This window comes from Neovison vison, chromosome 4 (assembly GCF_020171115.1).
Source record: "Neovison vison isolate M4711 chromosome 4, ASM_NN_V1, whole genome shotgun sequence".
NCBI classification, from domain to species: domain Eukaryota; kingdom Metazoa; phylum Chordata; class Mammalia; order Carnivora; family Mustelidae; genus Neogale; species Neogale vison.
Window position 1 is genome coordinate 141,263,433 of NC_058094.1, and position 25,985 is coordinate 141,289,417.

At 34.7% G+C, this 25,985-nt stretch overlaps 2 protein-coding genes across 2 annotated transcripts in view; one reads left to right on the plus strand and one right to left on the minus strand.

Moving 5' to 3' along the window:
* Nucleotides 1–25,985, plus strand: part of COG5 (component of oligomeric golgi complex 5) — a 289,304-nt gene that overhangs the window by 69,537 nt on the left and 193,782 nt on the right. The gene's annotated exons all lie outside the window — the stretch shown is intronic.
* Nucleotides 7,708–13,462, minus strand: GPR22 (G protein-coupled receptor 22). Its single transcript, XM_044245812.1, has 3 exons — nucleotides 13,000–13,462; nucleotides 11,006–12,043; nucleotides 7,708–9,341 (listed from the first exon to the last, which is right to left on the minus strand). The coding sequence occupies exon 3, from the start codon at nucleotides 9,314–9,316 to the stop codon at nucleotides 8,015–8,017; it is 1,302 nt and encodes a 433-aa protein (XP_044101747.1). The 5' UTR covers nucleotides 9,317–9,341; nucleotides 11,006–12,043; nucleotides 13,000–13,462; the 3' UTR covers nucleotides 7,708–8,014.

A 25,985-nucleotide genomic window follows, 5' to 3' on the forward strand; every position in this document is an offset into this window, starting at 1 on the left:
GTGCTCAAAAGATGCACAAAATATAGTTTTTAGTATTTTCACTGCAATTATTTTGTTTTTATTTTTTCTTAAGATTTTATTTATTTATTTGTCAGAGAGAGAGAGAGAAAGAGCAAGTAAGCACAATCAGGGAGAGCAACAGGCAGAGGGAGAAACAGGCTCCCCGCTGAGCTGGGAGCCCGATGTGGTCCTCGATTCCAGAACCCTGGGATCATGACCTGAGCCTAAGGCAGCAGCTTAACTGACTGAGCCACCCAGGCATCCCCAATGCAATTATTTTAAAAGTTATTCTTATTCCTTATGTATAGTATTATGTTTTAATAGAAGTTTTGTTTTGAAATTAGCAAAAATGTGCCTGTATAGTACTTACCTTTTGGATAGAATAAAGTAACATTACAACAAATGGTAGCTGTGCAGTTTTACAATTAACTGAGTATTTTGTTTGAATGTAGTAAAAGTAAATAGAACTTTATAGTGTCATGTTTCATGTTTGGTAATGTTTAATCTTCTGACTGTATGATTTTTATTTTTATTTTTTTATTTTTTTAAAAGATTTTATTTATTTCTTTGACACAGAGAGAGATCACAAGTAGGCAGAGAGGCAGGCAGAAAGAGAGGGAGAAGCAGGCTCCCCGCTGAGCAGAGAACCTAATGTGGGGCTCGATTCCAGGACCCCAAGATCACGACCCGAGCTGAAGGCAGAGGCCTAAACCACTGAGCCACCCAGGCACCCCTGACTGTATGATTTTTAAATGAAACTTTTTGCCTAGATAGCTTCTTTTAGGGAAATAAAATTTTAGGAAGATAACCTTGGCTCCAAACCTATTTTATCTCCAACAAGCTATGTGAAACAGAGCAGGTCACCTAACTTCCCTCAGCATATTTTCTCATCCAGAGGAAAAAATATCAGCAAGAATTCCCTCAGAGTGTTGGTAGGAGGATTTGTAAGATGATAATCTAAAGATTTAACACAGTAACTCATTTATTATCACAGTAAGCATTCAATAAGGTCAGTTATGATTATTGAAAGATTTCTCACAGAGAAAACTGAACACTGCGGATTGAGATAGTGTGGAATTCTAGAGAGAAAATAAAAATTCAGTCCTATTTCAAGTTTTCAATGCTATAGGTCAGCGAGCCTTGTAGTACATCTACTATATGCCAGCTACTGTGCTACACCTTTTTCTAAGTCATTAATATTCCTATTTCCACAGTTAATTTACTCCTAACATGAAAATAATGTAAGAGTTATTAACAACTAAACGCATTGAAAGGGAAATGCCCAGGGAAGAGGGCACCTGTTGAGTATAAGTCATCAGTTCTTCAAGGACCATCTAACTTAATAACTGTAGGACTGTGTAAAGCTGTAAAGCCGTGCTCATTCTCTTAAGCAACAACACTTATTTGGGCGTCAGTAGTTCACTTTCTTGACAGTGCTACACAAATAAACCCTCATCACTCTCTCCCTTACCATGCTTTACTTTCTCTTAGCACTTAGCATCATCTCTAAGTTCAGGGAAAGCCAAACCTCATTTCAAACTTCATTGGTTCTTATTTCTATACTCAAAATATTTTTCTATATGCTCAAAAATATTTCTTGGATGAATGAGTGAATGAATCAATGAATAAATACATTTTAGTTCTTAGGAAGCTAAGATGTCCTGCTGGATTGTAGTATATATAATTCAGCTAAAATTTTATTAGTTAAGATGAAGTAAGCTTAAAAATTTTTTCTTCAGGGATCGCCTGGGTGGCTCAATGGGTTAAGCCTCTGCCTTCGGCTCAGGTCATGATCCCAGAACCCTGGAATCAAGCCCTGCATTGGGCTCTCTGTGCAGCGGGGAGCCTGCTTCCCTCTCTCTCTCTCTGCCTGCCACTCTGCCTACCACTCTGCCTACTTGTGATCTCTCTCTCTCTGTTGAATAAATAAATAAAATCTTAAAAAAAATTTTTTTTTTCTTCAGGGAGGCATTATGGCCTGAACCGAGTTCAGAGCTGCTTCTGTACCTTTTTCTTCTGAGTTACTTGACTGTATGTCGCTTTGACACATAGTCTATCTTCTAGTATAGAAAGTAGTAGTTCTTAAGCTTTAGCACACAAATCACCCAAGAGTATTTATTAAAACTTACTAGTCAGAACTGCAACCATAGATACTCTGATTCATTAAGTCTAATAAGCAGGGAGGAGCAGAAATTGGAATTTCAAACAAGCACCATAGAATATTCTCATATAGGGGAGTTACATTTTAAAAAATACTCTCCCAAACAAGATACATGGGGTCAGAAGTTTAAAAATTGTTCATTTCAATTTCACTAATATTTACTCATCAGTTAGTATATATCAGGCACTTTTTGGAGAAGTATTATCAAAGGTTACAGTAGTATTACAGATTATTATTGTATTGTATGGATTAAAGACTGTTTTATAAAGTTAGGTAGCTATGGTTTGCTAGCATTTTGTTGCTTGTAAGAAATGATAGTTGGAAAAATTTAATAGCAAGACTACAGTTTTTTAACAATTGGGGAAAAACTATAAAAATGTAGACTACATTTGATTTGTTATATTTCAGCCTGTTTTAAGACATTAGCAATATTAGAGTGAAATACGTATCTTTGGGTAGATAACAAATATACAGTACACAGTATATGACAGGTGGGATTGTATGTAATATTAATGGATGTGCTATATGTATGTATGTATGTGTGTGTGTATATATATGTGCATATATATATATGATTCAGTCTCCTATGTATTTCTCACTCTTCCGGTCTGTGTCTAAGGTGGTCAGAACTCTCACTTGTTAACATTAACCTTTTTAAAAATTTATGTTAAATTAAAAATTTTTCAGTTTGCTTCTGTTACTGCTATTGTATGTCCACAGCTCTCTGAGTGGAAGGCAGTTATCTATGAACTTCATAATAAGAGTAATAAGATTCTCTTGCTCCTTTTAGTTTCCACCTTGAAAAACTGGTGGATGTACTTTGGTAGCCCGCCTTGCATAATGCCTCTCAGAAATATATGACACACTGCTGTCATGGAAGCAGGGTGAGGAAAATGACCTTAGTCACAGATAGAGTCCGCTTTCCTCCTTTATCTATCTTGATGCTTCAGGGTTTGATAGTGCTAGGAGTTGATATTGGTGGCAGTGACAGGAATGACAGTACTTTTTACCACTTGCTGGTGGAAGTACAAAGCTGTCATGCTTGAAAGCAATGGATATAGCTTATAGAGGCCTGTTTAAAAAAAATGTGTGAATAGAAGGGCAGAGATACTTCGGATTGTTTTCACACATTATTTTATCATGAGCAAGGGAAGAAATACTGTGTTTAAGTTTGCTCAGCTCTTTCTCTCCTGCAGAAACTGAATATTCTTTAAAAGGTGAAAGCTTTCATATTAAGATGAGCCCAGATTTCCATTTACTTCTCCATCTCAGTACCCCTCTGTTCCAAATGTTTGTGAGTTGTTCTATCATCCTAATTTGCATTCTACTTTGTATTGTGTAATCTATTATTATATTACTAATCTGCCCAGTTTGTTAACTGGAGTTTCCTTTAAAAAAAATTGCTTTAATCTTTTTGAATGCTTTAAGAAAAAGTCAGTCTTAAAGTTTTCTTCTATGAACTCTAACCCACAATTCTGTATTCCCATTTTCTTTCTCTAAAAGCTGAGTATCTCTGAGTATTTTAGATCTTTTTCCTGCCTTGTCTAAGTTTAATTATCTCCTTTTTTTCCTCTTTTGTAATATTGTCTGAGCTCCCTTTTCCCCTAACATTTATTATTAATCTCATGTTTAGCTATCTTGTCCCTCAGGGAGATTGCTTACATTCGCAAGGAGTACATCAAGTGTGCTTTTCTGAGATGTAAAGAAAATAAGCTCCACAAGTTTTCTTCAGTTTTTTTTTTTCTTTCTCATCTTATTTAGTGAAAAGGAAGAAAAAAATACATAATTTTCTGTCTTTTTCCTTGCTGCTTCTCTCCATTTAGAAAAATAGCCTGCCTCACAGTTTGACGTTACCTTTCTTACCTTTTTCAAGATGGTCTTGAAGTGTAGCTTCAAATTATTTAATTATAATAGAAGAGGGTTTAACTATTTTATATTTTATCATTATCATTTTTTAGAATTGTTTCTATCTGTTTTTTAATTTTTAAAAAACTATTTTTATGGAGCCATTAACAATGAAGGAGACATGTATATAATGACTCGGGTAGATATTCATAATTATTACAAGCAAAGAATGCTACTTATATTTTTTACTTTATATACCTTGGCATTTTTCCATTGTTGATAAATTTTTGTAATTAAATAATTACTGGAGAAGAAAGTATGTGGCTTAGTGGAAAAACTGAATAAACCAATATGCAAAATATAGATATTTTAAAACATCAATTTGAATTTTTCATTTTGAATAGTTTGTAATAAATAGAACATTCTTGAATAATGTCATTTATTTCACTTAATTGAATTTTTTGCGTTGCCAGAAATTCTTTCTGTTTTTGTCCTCATTATCCATGTACTTTATGCAAAACAATTTAAAAGTTCTTAGATCGTTGAAGATAGTCTGTTTTTTTACAGTCTTTTTTTTGGCCATCATTTTTGATTCTTCAATTTCTTATACCAGTTGCCTTTTTAGTCAGTTGACATACCCTATCGGTTCTGCCTTCACATTGCCTGTCACACATGTATGCTCCTTTGCACAGCTTCTGCCGGCACTTTTTGCCAGGCCTTTCATTACCTGTTGGGGTGATCACTATGGCTTTCCGTCTTCTTACACAAGCAGCGATTTGGTTTCTCAGCTTCCTGTTATGTGTCTTACTCAATCAACCCTTTCTACATATTGCTGATTGATTGACTGATTGATTGATTGATTTGTAACCCATTTATCATTGTCTTATTCCCCTGCTCAAATATCTCTGCCAATATTTAAAGCCTTCTTTCTGTCTTTGGCCCCAGCTTAACCTAACAGATTAGTTTCTCACTATTGTATAACTTTCCTTCTAAAGAGAGCAATTTACCATTTCTAAATCTGCTTCAGTAGGTTTCTTCAATAATGCTTTTATTTATATTGTTCTTAAATCCAACATAATTCCTTTCTTCTTAAGTTTAAGAACAGTGCTTTTTTTTTTTTCATAGTATTTACTGCATTCTGCCTTTTTGTAGGTATTGCCAGACTTTTAACTACCTTGATTCTAGGTTAAGCTTCCAGGGTAATGACTGTATTCCATATGTATATGTGTACCTAACATAGTGCCTTCTACACTGTAAGGATTCAAATATTAATTGAATTACTAAGCTTACTTAAATGTACAATCAAGATGTAATGAAACTAAAAGTTTTATTGACTTCAGGAAATAGTCTTTTAGAAGACTTTGGAAAATAGTCAAATTACCATGTTGACTAAAGTCTTACTAATAAGCACATGCTTTCTTATCTTTCGGTTTTCATCTTTCAGTCAAATCTCAATTAAATGAGGAGTTTGATTTTTAATGCCCAGAGAACTTAGATTTTGCTATCATTTTATTTGGGGGATTAAAAAAATAGACAAATAGACCACATACCTAAAAATTGACTTACCGTGGTGAGATCAGAAATATTATGGATGGCATTTTTTAAAAGCATAATTATAAATTCTAAAACTTTCATAATAGGTTTGAACATCTGTTCAGACTAATTGGTAGACTAACGACCTCCTGGAGTTAGCAAGCAAGAGAGTTCCATATCTTACTGAGCTCGTTTGATTTGTTTTTAAAATAATAGTTCTTACTTCTGTGGTTTTGAAGAACTAACCCAGTTAACTATATATAAATGGATGCCTGTGCCTGTGATTTGTGGCAGAAGGATCCATATTGAGTTTACAGGAGGGCAAAAATGCTTGTTAATTGTCTGTTCTAGTGTCAAGCGTAGAAATAATAACAGTTTAGAAGGCAACATTATAATATTTGCCATTTATTATTTTGTTAGATTTCTTATTACAGAACACAAGAGGGCATGAAAGCAGTTTAGGCAAATATATTTTAAAATGTTTTTTAACCAAGTTCTTTGGCATGCTTATAGACTTGAAGACTAAAAATATTTAAGACACAGAGGGTTTCTCTTAATATGAAAATTCTAAAAATAGTCCAATTTTTATGAAGATTATAAAACTAAATACAATTATAATTTATGCTTGGAAGTTTAAGTATAAAATTAGTTTAAAAAATTTTAATGGCTATATTAGGAGATATTCTGTGCCTAATATGTTTACTGAATGAAAAAAATTTTAATACCCTTACCTATGAAGTCTTAATTTCTCTACAGGATTCTGAAAAATGTCTATTTTCTTATGCTACATTTTGTCAAATTGAAGCATATCTTTAATTCCATGAAAGTAGAAAACAAGAAAGAAGGACACTGTTCCTTTGCTAAGATTTGACATGTTAACATTATCAGAAATAAATCACATTAAATTTCCCATGTAACCTCAGGAAATTCAAGCTATTGCATGGTGCTCATTTCTCTCAAGGATTAATGTATTCAGTAAACTAGACTGGGTAAATCTCAACCTCACTTACTTATGTAAAAGTAATGTATTATTGAATTCCTTGACATAGAACTTTATTTAAAGATGAGTTGTTACTTAATTTGATGGACACAGTGTTAAAAAAAATAGAATAAAAAGTTGCCCAGTTATTATAAGGTAGCAAGAACTGTATTTGCCTATTTAACTTATTGCTATTTTTCTGATATAGTGGTAATTAGCACTCACTGATAGATTACTGGATTATAACAGTTGGAAAATATTTGTTTGATATGAGATTCCCAAACCTTTTATCTGTAGTTAGGATTAGTAATTTCATAGAGTTCCAACATGAACTGAAGATCGGAGACACAAAGATTAAAGTTAGATTAAGTGGTGTAAAGTAAAAAAATTGACAAGATTTATTGCCACTTACATGATTTTAAGAATGGAAATAGAACTATTGTTCTTTGAAACATTTGGAAGTTATCGTAGTATAGGAAACTTGTGTAAATTTTATAACTCTAAAGTTGCTATATATCTAAAATTAGAAATCATTGGCTTTGTGCAGCTTCTCTACAATGATAGAAAGTCTTTTTTTCTTTCTTTTATTCAGATTTTAACAGCTGACTTCTGGTATACAAAAAGGCTGACTTAAATAAAGTTAGGAAGTTAGTTTATTTTAATGCACTGGTTTTTACCAGTATACTATATTAATCCAGAACATTTGGCTTAGACTCAAGCAAAGTGAGGAAGGAAGAAAAGAGGCTGGTGCTTTAATTTTCTTCCTTCCCTTTATTGTCGGTTTATTCATATATTTATAGGCATAGTGCCCTTGATCTTAGAAAATCAATCTCTTTTTCATAATAAACTTGAATTTCAAAGTTTCCCTATCTTAGAGTATATATACAGGGTTGTTTCTTGGTTCTTAAATTTTAAAATTCTGATAAATTCTACAATTTTCTGCATTCAAAAAAAAAAGGATAAAGTTTCACACATAGTTCATTATTTTTGATGCATCAAATATTATAGCAAGTATACTATACCAGAAAACATAATGTAGTGACATAGAAAATTCTGAATTATTTTGATTGGAGACCATAATTTTTGTTCTTATATTAAAGTGCTATTCCACTTGTCATTTATATAAATAGATCTATAGCTTGTGGCGTAGAAACAAATACACCTCATAAAAAAGAAAAGGATACCTGTGTCAGTTACATTTTAAAGTTATACACTGTTTTAAGGCTATGTATTTATTATTTAGAAAATATGACTTACATGAATATCTTCTGATGGACATAATATTGACAAAATATACACAATATTACTTTAACAGACTGCCATGCAACAAGTACATTGTAATGAAGAAATTGAATATATATGACCTAATCTAATTTTGACATTTACATCAAAAATTTACAACATAACCAATACTTAAAATGTTTTTTCTTATATTTGGCAGTAATTTCATTTTTTTTACAATTTAAATGTGGGCTTAATGAAACTTAGATTTTTCCCTAGTCTGTGACAACCTGAGGTACTAAACATTTTTCTCTTATTTCACTGTCTTCAAAGGTAATTTTTTTGTTTCTTTTAGGATCTATCCAAGAATTGTGTATTACAGCATTATTAGGCAGAGGATCAGCTTCCACTATGGAAACAACTCGCTTTTTCATTTTACTTTTCAAGACCTTCTGAAATTTTTGTCTGGTAAATGCATATAATAAAGGGTGAAATATAGTTGTTCCATAAGCCATGACTAGAAAACACAACCTTAATTTTACTAAAAGGTCACTTGGGCCTAAACATAAAATGGTGGTATTTAAAACAGAAATGGGTGTCCAGCAGAGAAGAAATGTAGAAATAATCAATAAAGACATCCTGAAGACTCTTTTTTGCCTTTCCCGTCGCTCACGGTGTCGTTTCACGGCTCGCCGGAGGGCGATTATTACAGAGACTGAAGTTCTTACACCAAAGACCACATTTCTCCCACCACTGCTTTGTGACATGTCTGTAGTCTCATGCTGTGTGGTTAGAGAAATTGTCTTTTTCTTTCTTGTTTTCTTCTTCTGCCCTGTTGAAAATCTTGTGCCGATTCGAATGTTAAGAGCCTGAAGGATTTTGGTGTATGTGATTAACATTACTATGACAGTGAAAAAGAATATTGGGATCTGTACTAGCAGGTGGTAATACATTCCCAGTTCGGTGTAGTATTCATTTGTACTGACACACAAAAGTGTCTTGTTTTCCCACGTATTTCCACTTTGAAGACTGAAAAAATTTACCTCAATAAAGGGGATCAGGAAAGAGAAAAACGAAAAGATCCAAATGGATATCATTAGCATTACAGCTCTGCCCATTGTCAGAATTCGGTTTGCAGGTTTTACAGAGATGTCATATCTGTCCAAAGTGATAGCAAAAACGTTGATTGCTGTTGAGACACTTGCAAAAGATACACAGGCCTCATGGAAACAGCAGATGAGAGCAGTGTTACTCTCCAGTGAAAGCAGAAGGATAACTATAGTTAGAGGAATACATCCCACACAAATTATTACATCAAGTACATGAAGATTCATTGTAATAATGTTACTGACAGAGTTGATTAAGTTGGATTTCATGCAGTAAAGTACCAATACGGTAAGGTTGCTGCCAAGTCCCAACACAATTTCTAACATAAGAAATCCGGTGAGAGACACTTGAAAGCTTAATGGATATGATAGTGGTTGGTACATATTGGTGTTGATGTCATCAATGTCATCTCGCACTGTAATGTTAGATTCAGACTGCATGTTGATTTCCAGAATGGGAGAAAAACACATTCTTTTGGAGCAGTTGGTGTTTTTCCTAGAAAGTGAAATAGAATAAACTCTTTGATATTTGGCAATTTAAATGACGTATAAAACATGTGTTCCTTGTTTTTTTAAAAAAAGTCTTTTTATTGTGTACTTGGCTTAATTTTTAAGTTTCTAAACTATTAATGGCAAAGGTAGAATTAGGAGACATCGAGGTTGCATTGTTTTGATGTAACAGGGAATTGGATTCTCCCTTTAACTCCTATATAGTTGAAAATAAATCAAGATCCCCAAAGATTTTCCTCATTTGGGTTTTTCAGGCTTTTTGAGATATGGTATCTTTTTGTACAATAAAACTACTCAGTATGCAAAACTAATTTTAGCCTGGTGTTTTAATATTTCATTTTAAAGTGTTATGAGTAGGTGGGTAATAAATGCTATTTTAATATGTTCTAGCATAATTAGTGTAGGTGTAATTATTCTCATGAGATTTCAAATGAACAGGACAAGAGTTCATTTAAAATGATAATGGCACAGAGCCCTAGTTGTTTAAAATCATTTTGTCCATGTTCTTGGTTGAAACTCTTATTCAGGAGTCTACAGTGTGCTTGGGGATATTTGGAGCTCTCTCCCCTAGAAAGTAGGCAAATGATAAATATTACATATTTTGTAGTGCAAATGCTCATCAAACTTCATAATGGACAAACTTATGTAATAAAAATTGGATGAGAAAGGACATTATGTTAAAGTAGAACACCACAAAACTTGGTAAATGAGTACTAATCACTCCAATGAATGATTTATTTTGTGACCACACCCTCTCATTTATTGTGGAAGAAAGAAATTGAAATTTAATATCATGTTAAGTAATAATCATTTTTGGAGTGGTTTAAAAGGCCGTATCATTTGATTTTATATGTTTAGACAGGATTTTTAAAGTAAAACATGAAATTTTGGAAAAGGAGTATCTGAAAGCCCATTTTCTGAGGAATCTGTTTTAAAGTTATACATTCCATGTGAAACCTTTTGTAAATAAATCACCCGGTGTGTATAATTTTGAGGAAAACAACAATTAAAAACAATTAAAAAATAAGCTCTTTTGCCAATTCATATAAATCTATATTTTAATATATAGAGGGTTAGAATAATTTATAAAAATAATGTCTGACTTTCTGGGCTAACATGTCAGTAATAATTATATTCAATTAACATAAAATCATACAACCAACTATATTTCACATTTCAAGTACAGCGTTTTGACTACAAAATCATAATCAAACATAAATTATAAAGACTAATAATTTCCAAGATTCATGTTAACCTTTCACTTGGTATAATCTTCGATAGCTTTTAGAATACAATTTTATTTATGCGTATTATTTTAGGGGCAATATTTCAGAAACACAGATGATAACATTATTAATTCCTTTGAGCTTGGTATAAAGTATTACTAAAGGCATATGAAAGTCTTAGCTAACAAATGAAAGTCTTAGCTAACAGTGAAATCATATGAAAATGGAAAATTTTAAGTGTGCCAGATTTTCAGAATTGACAGATTAAACATCAGGTCTTTGTCATGAGTTAGATTTATAATTAGATAAAGCAGAAATGCCAAGTTAGAGGGTAACTAAGTAAAACGTGTTTCCTCTAGAGCAAGATTGTTTTCTTTTGTAAATGTTAAACAGTGTGGTGCGGTGCATGCATCTTCTGACCTACCTGTTTGCTGTTGCCTTATTGGCCTTTTGGCTCACTATAGCAGGTTTTCACAAATTGATTCATGATGTCATTGACAGATTTTGACATGAATTTTTACCTGACAACAGTGAAGTAGCTGTGTTTTATTTCATGTCTTGTAGAAATTCTTTCATTTTCTCTCCAATACTTCAAACTGCATGAATTGTGAGATTTAGTTGGCTGATGGATTTCTAAAGACCAGTACAAAATATCTGTGTTTGTTTTGCCTTAAAAAGTCACGACCAAGAGAAACTTCCTCAAATTATAGGAATTGTGTTTCCCTTTGAGGGAATATATGATAGTGTCTCTTTATTTTCCAGAACATGTGAAAACAAAAAAGGAGACATACGGTTTCTAGCTTCTAAAATGTATTTCGACATCCTTCTGTTACAAATGTAAATCTGTATCTATAGCAGTCCTCATTAGTTTGAAATGATTTCTTGGTCACATAACTTGCTTTGTATTATAAATCCAGTCCATGTTCTTTTGATAAAAACCATCTGCTATTTAATTTGATTTTTTTTCATTAGAAGAGGATACATAGTCCTAAAACTCAGATGAAAAAATCCTTTAGTAATATCAAGTGCTATGAATATCTGAATATTTAGTGCAGAAAATACATGATAAAGCTTTATTTAGCTTGCTGCTAATATATGGCATTCTCTTTTGGGCATTCCATGCCTCATTGTTTCTTCAGGAAACAGCTCCACAATCCCGGTATGTTAAAGTATAAACTCCCCTTTTAAAAATGCTCACCATTTTGTTCTCAGGCTTTCGCAGTTAAATTGTTTTTCTTTTTGTGTCTATTTTATATAGCATCTTCTTAGGATGATTGCTGTCCATGTGTTATATCCCAGCAGTAATGTGGACGTGTATTTTCTGGTTTTAACTCCTTAATGTCTTAAATTCATGTGTCAGAAGAATATCCTGCAGTTTTTGGTTCAGGCAGCTATAGAGGTGTTTGATCAGATGCATTCTTCATATTGTCACTTGTAAATACTGAATTAGCTGCTGTGGGCCCTTGTGAAAAAGAAAAAAAAATGGTTAAGAAATAGGGTTCCTAATAATTTGCAATTAACACAAGTTACTTTAGTTTTGTTGACTTCGACACCGTACACAGTAATTTGTTATCAAAGTAAGCAAACTATATTAGTAGAGCCACCACCCATACATAAATTTAAGGGATTCTTTAAATATTTTCTTTTCCTAACAGATTTTGCAAACGTTATGTTATTTAGTAATAGAGGTAGCATTATAAATATAACCGTGAAGGAGAGGCTGCAGTTTAAAAGTAATTTCTGCTCTCAGTTTAGAAGCTAGCCTATGTTTTCAGAGATTATGATCAATTAGCATACACTACACATACTGTCATTCTCTCTTGCCTTTACAATAAATTTAATACTGTTTCCTACTGGGAAATACTGTAGCTTGCTTAATTATTAGCACATGGTTTGAGTATCAACTGATTAAAACATATCCCATGATAAGATGCTTATAAATTTCTACTGATGAGTTGTTCATGTAGTTGAAATGCAAAAGGTAATGCAAAATGTAACTGCAAATTAAATAATTTTCAGTGAACATGCCCGATAATGAACTTAACCTAAAACTGAGTAATAAATAATAGCTAAATAGTAAACCTGGTCATTTTAAGAAATAAAAGCATTTTTTGAGCACTTGAGAAAAACTATCCTGATGACATTAAGAATATTCAGTAGGTCTGAAGTGACTTAAAAGGTGATGTTTCCCTAGTGAATCAACAAAGAAAATTTTTGGTATTTAACATTGCATCCTAAAAAAATTACATTTAAAATGTTATGTCTTAAAAGAAGTCGATCTAAACAATACATGTTTAGCAATAAATAGAATTAAGCAAATAAACTGTTAAAATTTAGGTTGAAATTTTTCAAAGTAATTTTACCCCACTATGCCAGTTCAAAAGCAGCTTATACTGTTAATAAGGGAACACATCTTACCTCCGCTAAAGATTTGATACATTCCTGATGTAGTTGAAGCGTTTCCAGTTTTGATTGATTCATTTTGTTCACTTGTTAGCAGAGGACTGGGGGAAGAGGGTCATAAACATCTCTTCAGAAAAGACTTTAATGAAAATATGTGTCTGTACTGTGCCATTGTCTCAGCGGTCCTGCTAATGTATGGGACGTGTGGTGCTGCCGAGAGGCTGCTGCAGTCTCTCACTCTTCCTACTGTGGAATCAATAAGCGTCTGAAAAACGTAATGAAGTAATTGAACATACTGAAGGCTTCTTGTCTCCAGAGACAACATTTAGATTCAGTCTCTAAAAAGGAATGGCACTGCTTTTCAGAGGAAAGCCAGTTCTGAGCAGCTTTTGCAGAATGACAGCCTACCTTGTCGCTTCTCTCCACTGCAGAGAGATGCAGTGCGTTCACTAATTTTGATTGGTCAGTTGTATTGGGCTTAAACCGTGCTTCATATGTATAGCAGGGATTCCCCCCCTCCACTGTTTTATATAAGAATGCTTTTTTAAAAGGCTATATTTATAAGTAGTTGTAAGCTGCTCTTAAATAGAATATGAGTAAATTAGTCTTTTAAAAATGTGTATTCTATTCTGGTTTGTTGTTCACTTATGCCAAACATTAAAAAATACAGGGGGGTGGAGGGGGGTAAGAGAGAATCGCATGGTAAAAAGTGTATATTCTTTCTGAAGCCTAGATGATTGCACTGGGAATATTTTCGTCATCTATATGTTTTTGGTTGAGATTCTTTGTTCTACAAATAGAAAGCCACTGCATCTTTACTGTGAACCACATTGAATTTCAACTAGTTTGTTTGTATTCAAGTCATCTTTTCTGTGTATTTCAAATTGTTGTGAGCATCTCAAGGTGTTAAACCTTGTTACGACTGCAGTATTCATTCAGGTGTTCATTCATTCCATTCATTCATTCATTCATTTCATTCAGAATATTAATGAGATTGCTCCAAGGTGGTTCTACTCTAAAATGTTTTTTTTTTAAATGCTATTACTATTAGCATAATCTCAATGTATAAAGATTTAATCATGTTCTTTCCTTTCAGATTACTTCTCTGTCTTCACCTTTGGTAACCCTTTTATTTAGTAGATATATAATGATCAACTGCCCTAATGTTTTATTTCATCTGGCTATTTCTATTTTTAACCTGGGCAGTTATAATGGATTGCTGTGCCCTAAATAGTATATGTAGCTGTGTGTGAAAGTTATCGGGTAAACAAGGCAGTAAAGGAAAAAGGAAACTAGTAGTTATGTGTCTTCACAAGTTATGAGGCTAAATTATTTTAAGGTAGATTGTCAAAAGAATAAAAACAAGTAGAAGTAATTAAAGTATGACTTTAAGATTAAATTTCTATTAACTTTGTTTACCTACACTCAGTATTGAGGAAAATGCTTTTTTAGGTTTGAATATATAAAGTGGCTGGATTCTGTGTTCACAAAATAGAAGACCTTGCAAATGACTGAATTATTAGAATATTGATCATCACCTATTTCCATTATTTTAGGAATATCAGAATTCATTTTTAAAAATGTATGCTAAATTTTTAATTTGTAACTGGAATTGTTCTTTTATAATTTAAAAAAGCAGTATACATTTTTGTAATCTTGAAGTGTTTAAGCTTCACAGGGGGCTGGCTGAGTAGTATGTGAGTTTTGAATTGCATTTGTATAGAAGTTGAGAGTAATGTGGAAAATTTTGATGTGAATTCCTAAAATTTTATGCACGGCCTTGGTAATGCTAAATATTAAAATGTTGTTATGCTACTTTTCATGCATTTTGAAGGTTGCAGAACAGGATGTTGTTAGAATGCCAACCACGTTGAAAGATAGTGTACAAGCACATGGACACACTGTGTTATTTTAAGCTTCAGACTAAAACCAGAGCTTCAAACTAAAATTGGAGGAAAGATATTAGCATCATTTGAAACTTGTATTGGGGACAAGAAATCATTAACGTAGTGAAATACACAGAGTGCTTTTCTGCCAAAGAGTTCAAGTATACTTATGTTGATCATCAAAATACCCCTATGAAGTAGAGGCAACCAAGACTCAAAGTTAAGTTTAATGACTTGAAAAAGTCTAGGTAAGTTAGTAGCAGAGCCAGTGTTGGACCACTGTGACTTCCTCCCCCTTCCCCCATCTCCCCATAGTTGGCCCCCTTTCTGGAAAATTCTGAAGATACTTGGGACTTAAAATTGGATGATTTGGGTTCAGTCACCGCTTATTAGTTATATGACTTTTGGCAAGTCAAGCATTCTTTGGGACACAATATAGCTTTGATTCTTTTTGTGGAAGTTTATTTATGTGTTTTCTTTAGCTCTCTGTAATACAGTATTCCCAAGTTAGACTCTTTTGAAAAAAACAAATTCTATCTCTGTAAGAAATAATGGCAGCAAAAAAGCTCAGATTTGGACATTGCACTTTATTCCCCGTGCAAGTAAGTGACTTGTGATTAAGGATACACAAAATACCACAAACAACAATTATTTTTATTGCACACAACATTTAGTATCATTTTCCTTTTAAAAATCACAGATTGGTTTAGTGATTTATTAGCAGGATAATCCTAACTACATTTGTTTTGTTTTTAACACAGATGAAAATATCTAAAATACATGATTCAGAATTAGATTATACTATTTTCAGGAAAATATTAGTCTCAAATTATATGTCAGAATTACAAAGATTTTTATTTCCATAGTAACAAATTTTTACACTTTTGCATTTAATATATTTCATATTTATAGAAGATACTAATTTTAAACAGTTGGTGACTTAAGACCAGATATTTTGTTATAAAATAATTTTATAAATTAATTATTAATTAGCTAATTGATGACCTAGAAAAACAGTTTTACCTTACAAATGATACCTAAGTTATAGATATGAATCTAAGCCCCCAAATAGCTCCATTAAAATCCTTTCACTAAGTTCTGGGGTTTTTTGTTATAAATATTTTGATTGCATAAGAATTTAAATTCCTAACATTTTTGATATGAAAGTCTTTGGTTTTTAATTGCATACATCTGTTGCCTTAAGTTTGAACAGCCATGAATGTGAGAGAGTGATTTGTTGTTCACATTTACATTGCACTGTTCATATCAGGTCATTTTTATCCAGCTTGTGCCTACTTCTGATGCTACTTCTTAGATGATTCTGTGTTTGTAAATAAAAAAAATTCAACTTTGTGAAATATTATAATTAGTGACAACTGAAAAGTGCTTTGAAACTGTTTGTAAAATATATATGCAAAAGCAGTTCCTAACTGCTGAAAAATGCACTTTTTAAATTGTATGGCTTCAAGGGTGCTTAATATAGCTAACTCTCAACTCTCTCTGATACTAAAGCCCAATGAAGAAAGGATTATTCTGGTTGAAAGGCAATTCAGAAATTTCATTTGGCTTCTCAACTTTAAATTTCTTTCACAACAAATGTTTTACCAGAAAAATAAAAATGGACCATCTGCTGAAACCTTCATCAAATGGGGAGTAGCCAAGGTAGCAGAGAGTCAATAATCTTGGTGATTCATTATTGGTATGAGAATAATTGAAAACTGATTATAATTAGATAAAGTACATGCATAAGAACCATATTCTTTTAACAGAAAAACTCCACAAAATGTTCCTTCCAGCCTTTCTACTTAACCTAAGTTGGACATTTAAAATTTTTCATTTTCATTTTTTACACTATGTATTTGTAAGTCAGTTGTCAGTATCACATATATTACAAAAATAAATACATGGCTTTCCCTTCCATTTTCTCATCCAAATCTAGATTTTGGACTCTGTGACTATTACTACTTCTTAATTTCTGTTTGTTGTCCTAATGTTGGCATGCTATTTGGGGGCCTTGTCCCCTTGGACCCCTGCTCCAAGTTTTTTGGGTTTCTATTTTCACTGACTTATCTTCTTCTTTACATTCTTAAATATTATGGATGCTTTTTGTTGATATTTTTCTCTTACATTTATGTCAAAGAATCATAGAGTCATGTTTGTGCCTTTTTTTCATTGGCTTCTCTTCTTGCTTTTCTGCTGCTTCATTTTCTTTCTATAATTCTCCTTTGTAGTTTACTATGCAAAATCACATTCATTTCTGTATCCTGAAACCAAGTCAGTTGATGAACTAGATAATATATTCTGATATTAGATTTGATAGGAATGTATTGGGAGAAGTACTCTGCCAGGAGCACTGAGCATTCCTAAATGTCCCGGGGTCTGCTGGGTATTGCTGGGTATACCAAGATTACAAAAACCTGAGTGTTCTTTGTCTGGACCAGTTCCCAGGGTTGTGTTTGAAGCTAGCAATCTTGAGCTATGCAGTAAGGACTCCTTACTTGTTATAAAAATGGTCAATTTTAAAGCTCAGTGTCATTTGACTGTAATGCAAATCCACTGTATATAGAGTATTCATCTAGGCCCCTCTGCCAAAGAAACTTGGGTGGGAAGGTGAACTGGCCTCTTACTTCTTGCTGTGTCATGGGTGATAAGGCCCTTTCCCCATGACCAAGGCATCTTAGGTCTTCTGGCAGCATCCATGACAAAAACAGACTAGCTTCATAACTTGCTAGTACAGTAAAATCGTAGACCCATTGTGATTTTTGGCAGTTTTAGAATAAAGCCGTGATGTTGACAGAAACATAGCTTCCTGCAAGAGAAAAGACAAGTGCCCTTATGGGCCAGTTTAGTAGCAAATGCTCTTGTTGAAGTGGGAAGCTAGTAGATCCCCTGCTGACTTACCTGTTGATGAATATTTAGAGGCTAAGCAGTGAGACCTAGAACAGAGCTGCCTGAATGATGCTTTGGTTGATGCTTACTCTCTAGGCTAGAGAAGGAAAGAATGTTATTATATCAATAAGGCAGTAAGCCTCTGGGCCAAAAGGTGTCAACAATGGGTATGAGTAGACTGAATACATTATAACTTTCTTTGTTGAAGTCAAATAGGCAGTTTGAACATATACGTAACTCTTGCTTATTGGTGCAGAGCCCTTCTTTTTACCCTCTGATTCATCTCTTTCCCTTTAATCTCAGCTGTTTAGGGTAAAGCCTAGTATGGTAGGGAACCATCAAGGATGGGGGCGGGGGGAATTCAAGCTTTTATAGCTCTGTTGGATAGGGGGCCCAAGCACCAGCCTACCTGGTCCTATGGGGAGAAAGCACTGGAGGTGGCAAGGGAGGCAGAAGGCTCTGTGGGCTACATGGTGGAGCTGTGGCAGTGTGCACAGGGCAAACTAAGGATGCCCAGGCTCTTGCAGGAGCTGGGAGGCACGGGGGAGGAAGTTGCACTGACCCCAGGGTGAGGAGCCAAGCAGAAGAAAAGCCTCCCACCACTTCAGTCCTCCTGCACAGGCTAGCCTCCCCCACTTCCCCACTATGATGTACTCCCCGTGCTCCCGGTCAGAAAATAATGTCTTCTCCTGGCAGCTGTGGCTATAGTCCCTTTTGTGTATGTGTTAAATTCCTTGGTCTGTGTTCCCGCAGGGGGGAAAACAGTCAAATTCAAGAAAAGCTAGAGTGTGGGTGGAGTCTGGGGGCCTGTTCAATATACTGTTGTTCTGGCTTCCTCTGCCAAATGTATATTTGGTATTGCCATTTTTACTTCTACATGCTTACACTGTGAATGCTTATGAGTTCACAGGAGATTCTCCCTTCGTGGGATGCTGCATGTCCCCTTCCTTAGTGATCCAGCACAAACAATGGATTATCCCTAGAGGAGAGAAAAGAAAATCACAGCTTTAGTTAAAGACACAGGGCTGCTAAGGTACTCAGGCCATTTCTTAGTACAGCAGTGCCACCTGCCTGACCCAGCTTCCAAGTGCATCTCTTTTGAAGAGGCCTGCTGTTCAGGTCTTGGGAAAGCTACACACCTGGCCCATAGACTCCTTGCAAACTCTCCAGCATGATATTGCCGTTTTGTGGGTAGCTTGACTCAGACTTGACAGTTAACAAGAAAAGGACCCAAGAAATTGCACTGATCAAGTGCAGATGGTTTGTTTAGCGATGCAGCGGGCCTGGCCTTAGTGACATCTTGGTGTCCCAAAAGTGACCCCTTTTGGGAGAAACTGTATCTCTATCCTGAAATAGTATCTCTCACTTCTTGAAGCAAAGGCCCTAGCTCAGTGGAGCCCTTGATTTACAGAAGTTCCTGTAAATACCTTGGCCTGGTTCACTTAGGGTTCAGCCCAGATATACGCTGGTGGTATCCAGTTTGCTGCTGCAGCTTTTCAGCCAGGGCCAGCGACAGAAACTGAGAGTGAATGTCATCACTTGACTCTGTTGTCATAGCTCTGACCAGTACACCCCTTGAAGAGCATTGTGGGTGTTCTTATGGACCCCGGGACTTCTCAAGCTTTGACCAATAGCCCAGCCTTCAGGTGTGCCACTTGGAAGATCTGCAGATCAAAAACATCTCTCTTTGGTTCTGCAAACTATGGAAACAGATTGTGGTTGTCAGTCAGTTTGGCTTACTCAATCCCAGTTTGCTGCCACTTCTACCCAGATCCATTATTGTTTTGGATATAGCAACAGAGCCGTCGTAATGGACCGGGCAACTGCTGTGTCCCGGGTTTTGAAAAAGGGGATTTCTCAATGTCCCTTCACTACTTCCATTTGTAGGACTAATTCTTTTTCCTCCCTTGGAGGTATAGGTTTTGTTTTGTTCTGTTCTGTTTGCTGTTTCCTTACCCTAGCTCTGATGGGTTTTCAGCAACGTCCAGAGAGTGGTAGGATTTGTTGCACTTCTTCCTTCAGTGGTTTCAGGCTTTTTTTTCCATCTTGTATTAGAGATGGTAGAAAGGAGCCAGACTGGGCTTTATGCCTTGCCCTTAGTGGCTGCTACTTTCACCACTCCCATGCCAGGAGGGGTGCCTTGCGGTGCCTTTTACTCTGCACCTAATCTTTGTGTGTGTGTGTGTGTGTGTGTGTGTGTACCTGGTGAGGTTTTTTTTTTTTTTAAATAATTTTTTTTATTTTTTATAAACATATATTTTTATCCCCAGGGGTACAGGTCTGTGAATCGCCACCTGGTGAGGTTTTTGAAGAAGCACTGGGTACATACGCCTTCTCTTTTTTGTTTGTGGCCTCCATAGGTTCTGTATCTCTTGCTGGCACACATTTAGCCTCTAGCAATTCATTAACAGCTGTAGGGGATTACTTTGACTGGTATCCACTCTTGTTTTCCGAAGGGTGCTCATGTCCTAAATGTTCTTCAAGGCACCTGGTTTTTCCTTAGAGTTTGAGTTGGTTGGTTCCCCTATAACCTCAGCTGTCCTGGCAGCTATTTACCATGATATTAGATTAATGTCATGACCCACTTGGTTGTGGTAGAATACCCTATAAGATATTGCACGATTTGGGGCACCTGCGTGGCTCAGTGGGTTAAGCCTCTGTCTTTGGCTCAGGTCATGATCCCAGGGTCTTGGGATCAAGCCCCACATTGGGCTCTCTGCCAAGCAGGGAGCCTGCTTCCCGCTCTCTCTCTGCCTGCCTCTCTGCCTACTTGTGATCTCTCTCTGTGTCAAATAAATAAAGAAAAATCTTTTAAAAAAAAAAAGATATTGCATGATTTTATTTGCAAATATTATGGTGAAGTCTTTTGTCTGTATATTCATAAGAAATCTTGATCTGCCATTTTCTTTTATTGTAATGTTTTTGTCCGGTTTTAGAATCAGGACAGTGTTGGATTTGTAGAGTGAATTGAAAATGTTTTCTCTTTTTTTAGTTAAAAAAAGAAACTGTAAAAAAAAAAACCAAAAACCTATGTAAGATCAAGACTAAGCCTTCATTACACATCTTGCAAATTCAAAAGATAAGCTATATGAGCCCAGGAGGTTTTATATTATTTAAACCTTTAGTTATAAATTGAAATAATTTAATGGATGATGGATTCAGATTTTCTATTTTCTTATGTCTGTTTTGATGATAAGTATAGTTTGAATTTTTGTTTATATCATTTAATTTGCCTAATTTATTAGCATCCATTTGTTTTTAACAGCTTCTCATTATATTTTAGTTATCTGTAGGATTGGCACTGTATCTCCCTTTCATTACTGATAGTGGATATTTGTATCTTCCTTTTTTTCAGTTTGCCTAGAGTCATACTAATTTTACTGATTTTTTCAAATAACCAGCATTTGGTTTCACTGTTCTTAGTGAACAATGTTCTTATTATTATTTCTATTTTATTGATTTCTGCTCTTACCTTTAGTATTTCCTTCCATCTGCTACATTAGTGAAAGTACCTTTAATAGACTTTAATCTCTTTTTATCGACTATATGCTCAGTACAATGTTTTACTGACATCTCACAGATCTGATTATGTATATCACTCATTTTAGTATGTTAATTTCCCTTGTATTTCTTTGCTGACACCTGTGTTATTTTAAAATTTTTCCATTTCCAAGTATTGGGTAATTTTTCTAATTTTTTGTTATTTACTTCACATTTAATTCCATTAAGAGAAAATAATTGGCAAAATTACAATATTAAAAAATTCATTTAAGTTTGTTTAATGACCCAAAGTAGTCTGTCTTGGTGAATAATCCATGTTTGAAAATAATGTGTTTTCTCCCATTGTTGAGCATAGTGTTTCTTAAATGTTAAATAGGTCAAGTTGATTGATAACATTGGTCCCATATTCTCTAGCCTTCATGATTTTATTTTTGTTTGTTTTACTATCTTTATACTGAGTAACATTTAACTGAAAGAGGAGTTGTAAAATTTCCAACTATAATTCTGGACTGGTCTATTTCTCCTTGGTCTTTTTCCAGTTTTTACATCATATATTTTTACTGGGTATATGCACATTTAAGAGTATTATGAAATGTATGTCTTTAACCGTAATATTAATTCTTGTTCTGACATCTGCTTTCTCTGATTTCAGTGTAGCTAGTTTCAGTGTAGCTAGTTGTTTTACATCGTATACATATTTTCTGTCTTTTTACTCTTCTGCATCTTTGTTTTAAAGGTATGTTTTTTGCAGGTTGTAATAATTTGTTTTGGCTTTTTTTTTTTTTTTTTGCTATTTTGATTTCTGTCTTTTAACTGGAGTACAGAGCATTTACATTCAACATAATTTTCGGTATCATTAGATTTAAGCCCTCCACTTGACATTTGTTTTGTTTGCTCCATGTGTTATTTTCTCATTTTTTTCTTCCTTTTCTCACCTTTTTTGGTTGGGGTAATTTTTGCTATTCCATTTTGTTTGGATTTTTAATAACTAATTTTTAATGATGAATAAATTGAGTAAATAAAGTGGAGAAGTAATCTACTGACTTATTACCTATTTTTTTAGTCTTCTTATTTTAGTAGTTATTTAAGGTTTTATGATATACATGTTTAACTTACCACACAGTCTGTTTATAAATTATAGATCACATCATATATAATGTTAGATCCTTATTATCATATCACTTCTTTTGTCCCTCTTCCATCTTTTATGCTATTTTTTTAAAAAAATAGCTTCTGATTTACAAACTTCATTATTGTTATTTTTTGTTGCAAATAGCCAATCATCTTTTAAATAAAATTTTCGAGAAAAATTTATATTTATATATAGTTGACTGGTGAACAACGTGAGGGTTGGGATGCTGTTCTCCGTGCAATTAAAAATCCATGTATAACTTTTATCTCCCCCAAAACTTAACTACTGATAGCCTGTTGTTGACTGGAAGCCTTAATGATAACATGCACAGTTAACACATACTTTGTATGCTCTATGGGTTGTATGCTGTATTCTTCAAGTAAGCTAGAAAAAACACATTTACAGTACTGTATTTATAAAAACAAGCTGTATAAGTGGCTGCATACAGTTCAAATCTATGTTGTTTGAGGATCAACTGTATTTACCCTTTCTGGCACTTTTTTTTTTTTAGTACATCAGAGATTCTGGTATTTTCCTTCCGATTTGAAGAACTCTGACTTTTTTGTTGTTGTTGCTGTTGTTTTGGAGCACAGGCTTTCTGGCAACAAATTCTGCTGTTGGTAAAAATGTGTTTCTTTTGTCGTTTTTGACTTATTTGTGCTTGATTTAGAAAACTGTTTTTTTCTTTGATCATTTAGAAGTTATTTTGTTGTTTTCTGGCATGTGTAGTTTGTGATAAGAAGTCTGGTCATTCTTATCTTTGGATTTTGTTAGTGTGTTGTCTTCCTCTGGCCCTTTTACAGATTTTCTTTTTATTTCATTCTATCCTATAATTTCACTGTGATGTGCCTTGGTGTGTTTTCTTTGTGTTTCCCTTCCTCCTTTGCTTGGGGCTCATGTAGATTCTTGGGTCTGGGCTGCTGCTGCTGCTGGTTGGTTTTTGACTTTCTTACCAAATTTGGAAAATAATTCGTTCTTCAAGTACTTTTATTTTCTGTCACATCTTTCCTCTCCTTTGGGACTCTGATCACGTATATTTTAGACTCCTGGTATTGGCACATGGACCACTGATGTTGTGTTCATTTATTGTTTTGTAGTTTCAGTTTAGGTAGTTTTGGTTTGCTCTTATTTCAGGCCCTTCGATCTTTTCTTCTGTAATGGTTGATCTACCTTGAGCCCTTCCAGTGAATTTTTCAGTTCAAATAACTGTTTTTCAGCTCTAGAGATTTTATGTGACTAATTTTTATAGTTTACCTTTCTTTTTTCATTGTGTTCATGTTTTCCTTGACTTTGTGTTCCTAGTTGTAATAGATATTTTAAGATCTTTGTCTCTTAATTCCATCATCTTTTTGCATCTTGCTAGTTCAAATGATTGTTGTTGTTTTTAAAAAGCAATCTCTACATCCAAAGCGAGGTTTGAACTTAAAACCTCTGAGATGGAGAGTTGCCCATTCTACCCATTGAGCCAGCCAGGCACCCATATAATAATTTTCTTTTTTTTTATAAACATATAATATATTTTTATCCCCAGGGGTACAGGTCTGTGAATCGTCCGGTTTACACACTTCACAGCACTCACCAAAGCACATACCCTCCCCAGTGTCCATAATCCCACCCCTCTTCTTCCAACCCTCCCTCCCCCCAGAAACCCTCAGTTTGTTTTGTGAGATTAAGAGTCACTTATGGTTTGTCTCCCTCCCAATCCCATCTTGTTTCATTTATTCTTCTCCCACCCCCTTAAGCCCCCATGTTGCATCACCACTTCCTCATATATCAGGGAGATCATATGATAGTTGTCTTTCTCTGCTTGACTTATTTCACTAAACATGATACGCTCTAGTTCCATCCATGTTGTTGCAAATGGCAAGATTTCATTTCTTTTGATGGCTGCATAGTATTCCATTGTGTATATATACCACATCTTCTTGATCCATTCATCTGTTGATGGACATCTAGGTTCTTTCCATAGTTTGGCTATTGTGGACATTGCTGCTATAAACATTCGGGTGCACGTGCCCCTTTGGATCACTACGTTTGTATCTTTAGGGTAAATACCCAGTAGTGCAATTGCTGGGTCATAGGGTAGTTCTATTTTCAACATTTTGAGGAACCTCTGTGTTGTTTCCAGAGAGGTTGCACCGGCTTGCATTCCCACCAATAGTGTAGGAGGGTTCCCCTTTCTCCGCATCCTTGCCAGCATCTGTCATTTCCTGACTTGTTAATTTTAGCCATTCTGACTGGTGTGAGGTGATATCTCATTGTGGTTTTGATTTATATTTCCCTGATGCCGAGTGATATGGAGCACTTTTTCATGTGTCTCTTGGTCATCTGGATGTCTTCTTTGTAGAAATGTCTGTTCATGTCCTCTGCCCATTTCTTGATTGCATTATTTGTTCTTTGGGTGTTGAGTTTGCTAAGTTCTTTATAGATTTTGGACACTAACCTTTTATCTGATATGTCGTTTGCAGATATCTTCTCCCATTCTATCAGTTGTCTTTTGATTTTGTTAACTGTTTCCTTTGCTGTGCAAAAGCTTTTGATCTTGATAAAATCCCAATAGTTCATTTTTGCCCTTGCTTCCCTTCCTTGCCTTTGGCGATGTTCCTAGGAAGATGTTGCTGCGGTTGAGGTCATATAATAATTTTTGATTGAATACTGACCATTGTGTTTGAACACTGTAAATGCGTTTTGTTGTCTTCCTGTAAAGAATGTTGCACTTTGGGTGCCTGGGTGGCTCAGTGGGTTAAGCCGCTGCCTTCGGCTCAGGTCATGATCTCAGGGTCCTGGGATCGAGTCCCACATCAGGCTCTCTGCTCAGCAGGGAGCCTGCTTCCTCCTCTCTCTCTCTCTGCCTGCCTCTCTGCCTATTTGTGATCTCTCTCTGTCAAATAAATAATAAAATCTTAAAAAAAAAAAAAGAATGTTGCACTTTGTTCTGTCAGGTAGTCAAGTTACTTGTGGATCAACTTGATCCTTTTAAGGTTTGTTTTTAAGCTAAATGGGGTAAGCTTCAGAGGAAACTTTACTGTAAGACTAGCTTAGCTCTACCATTAAGGCATGATCCTTCATCGATATATACTGAATGCCCCTGTGTTCAATGGCATCTCTTCATTTCGTTCTTCAAGCTAGAATATGTTGCAGTGCTCTCATTGTGAACTCTGAGAATTGATCAGTTTGCAGGCTTTATGGTTGTTCTTTGCCTGGCCTCTTTGAGTCTCACTATATGTTTTCATAGCATTTTTTTTTTTTTTGAAGGTCAAGCAAATCTTTATTTCCTCTTTTTTTTTTTTTTTTTTTTTTAAAGATTCGAGAAATCCTAAAAACTAATTTCTGGAACTGTTTCTCTGCTTAGCTTGCCCTTTTTTTTTTTTTTTTTTAATTTTGACCTGCTTCCCCTTCCATTTACCTCAGCCTGCCTTAATTCAGATTTATCCCTTGAACTCATCTATAGACCATTAGTTATGCCTTGCTGGGGTTTCCTTTTATGTTGTAGGAGAATGTGTATTTAGGCAGAAAGACTCAATAATTCTAGAGCTCACTTCATTTGTTTCCTAGGGATCACAGCCTTGCTCTCCTTTTGTCCAGGATCTGAA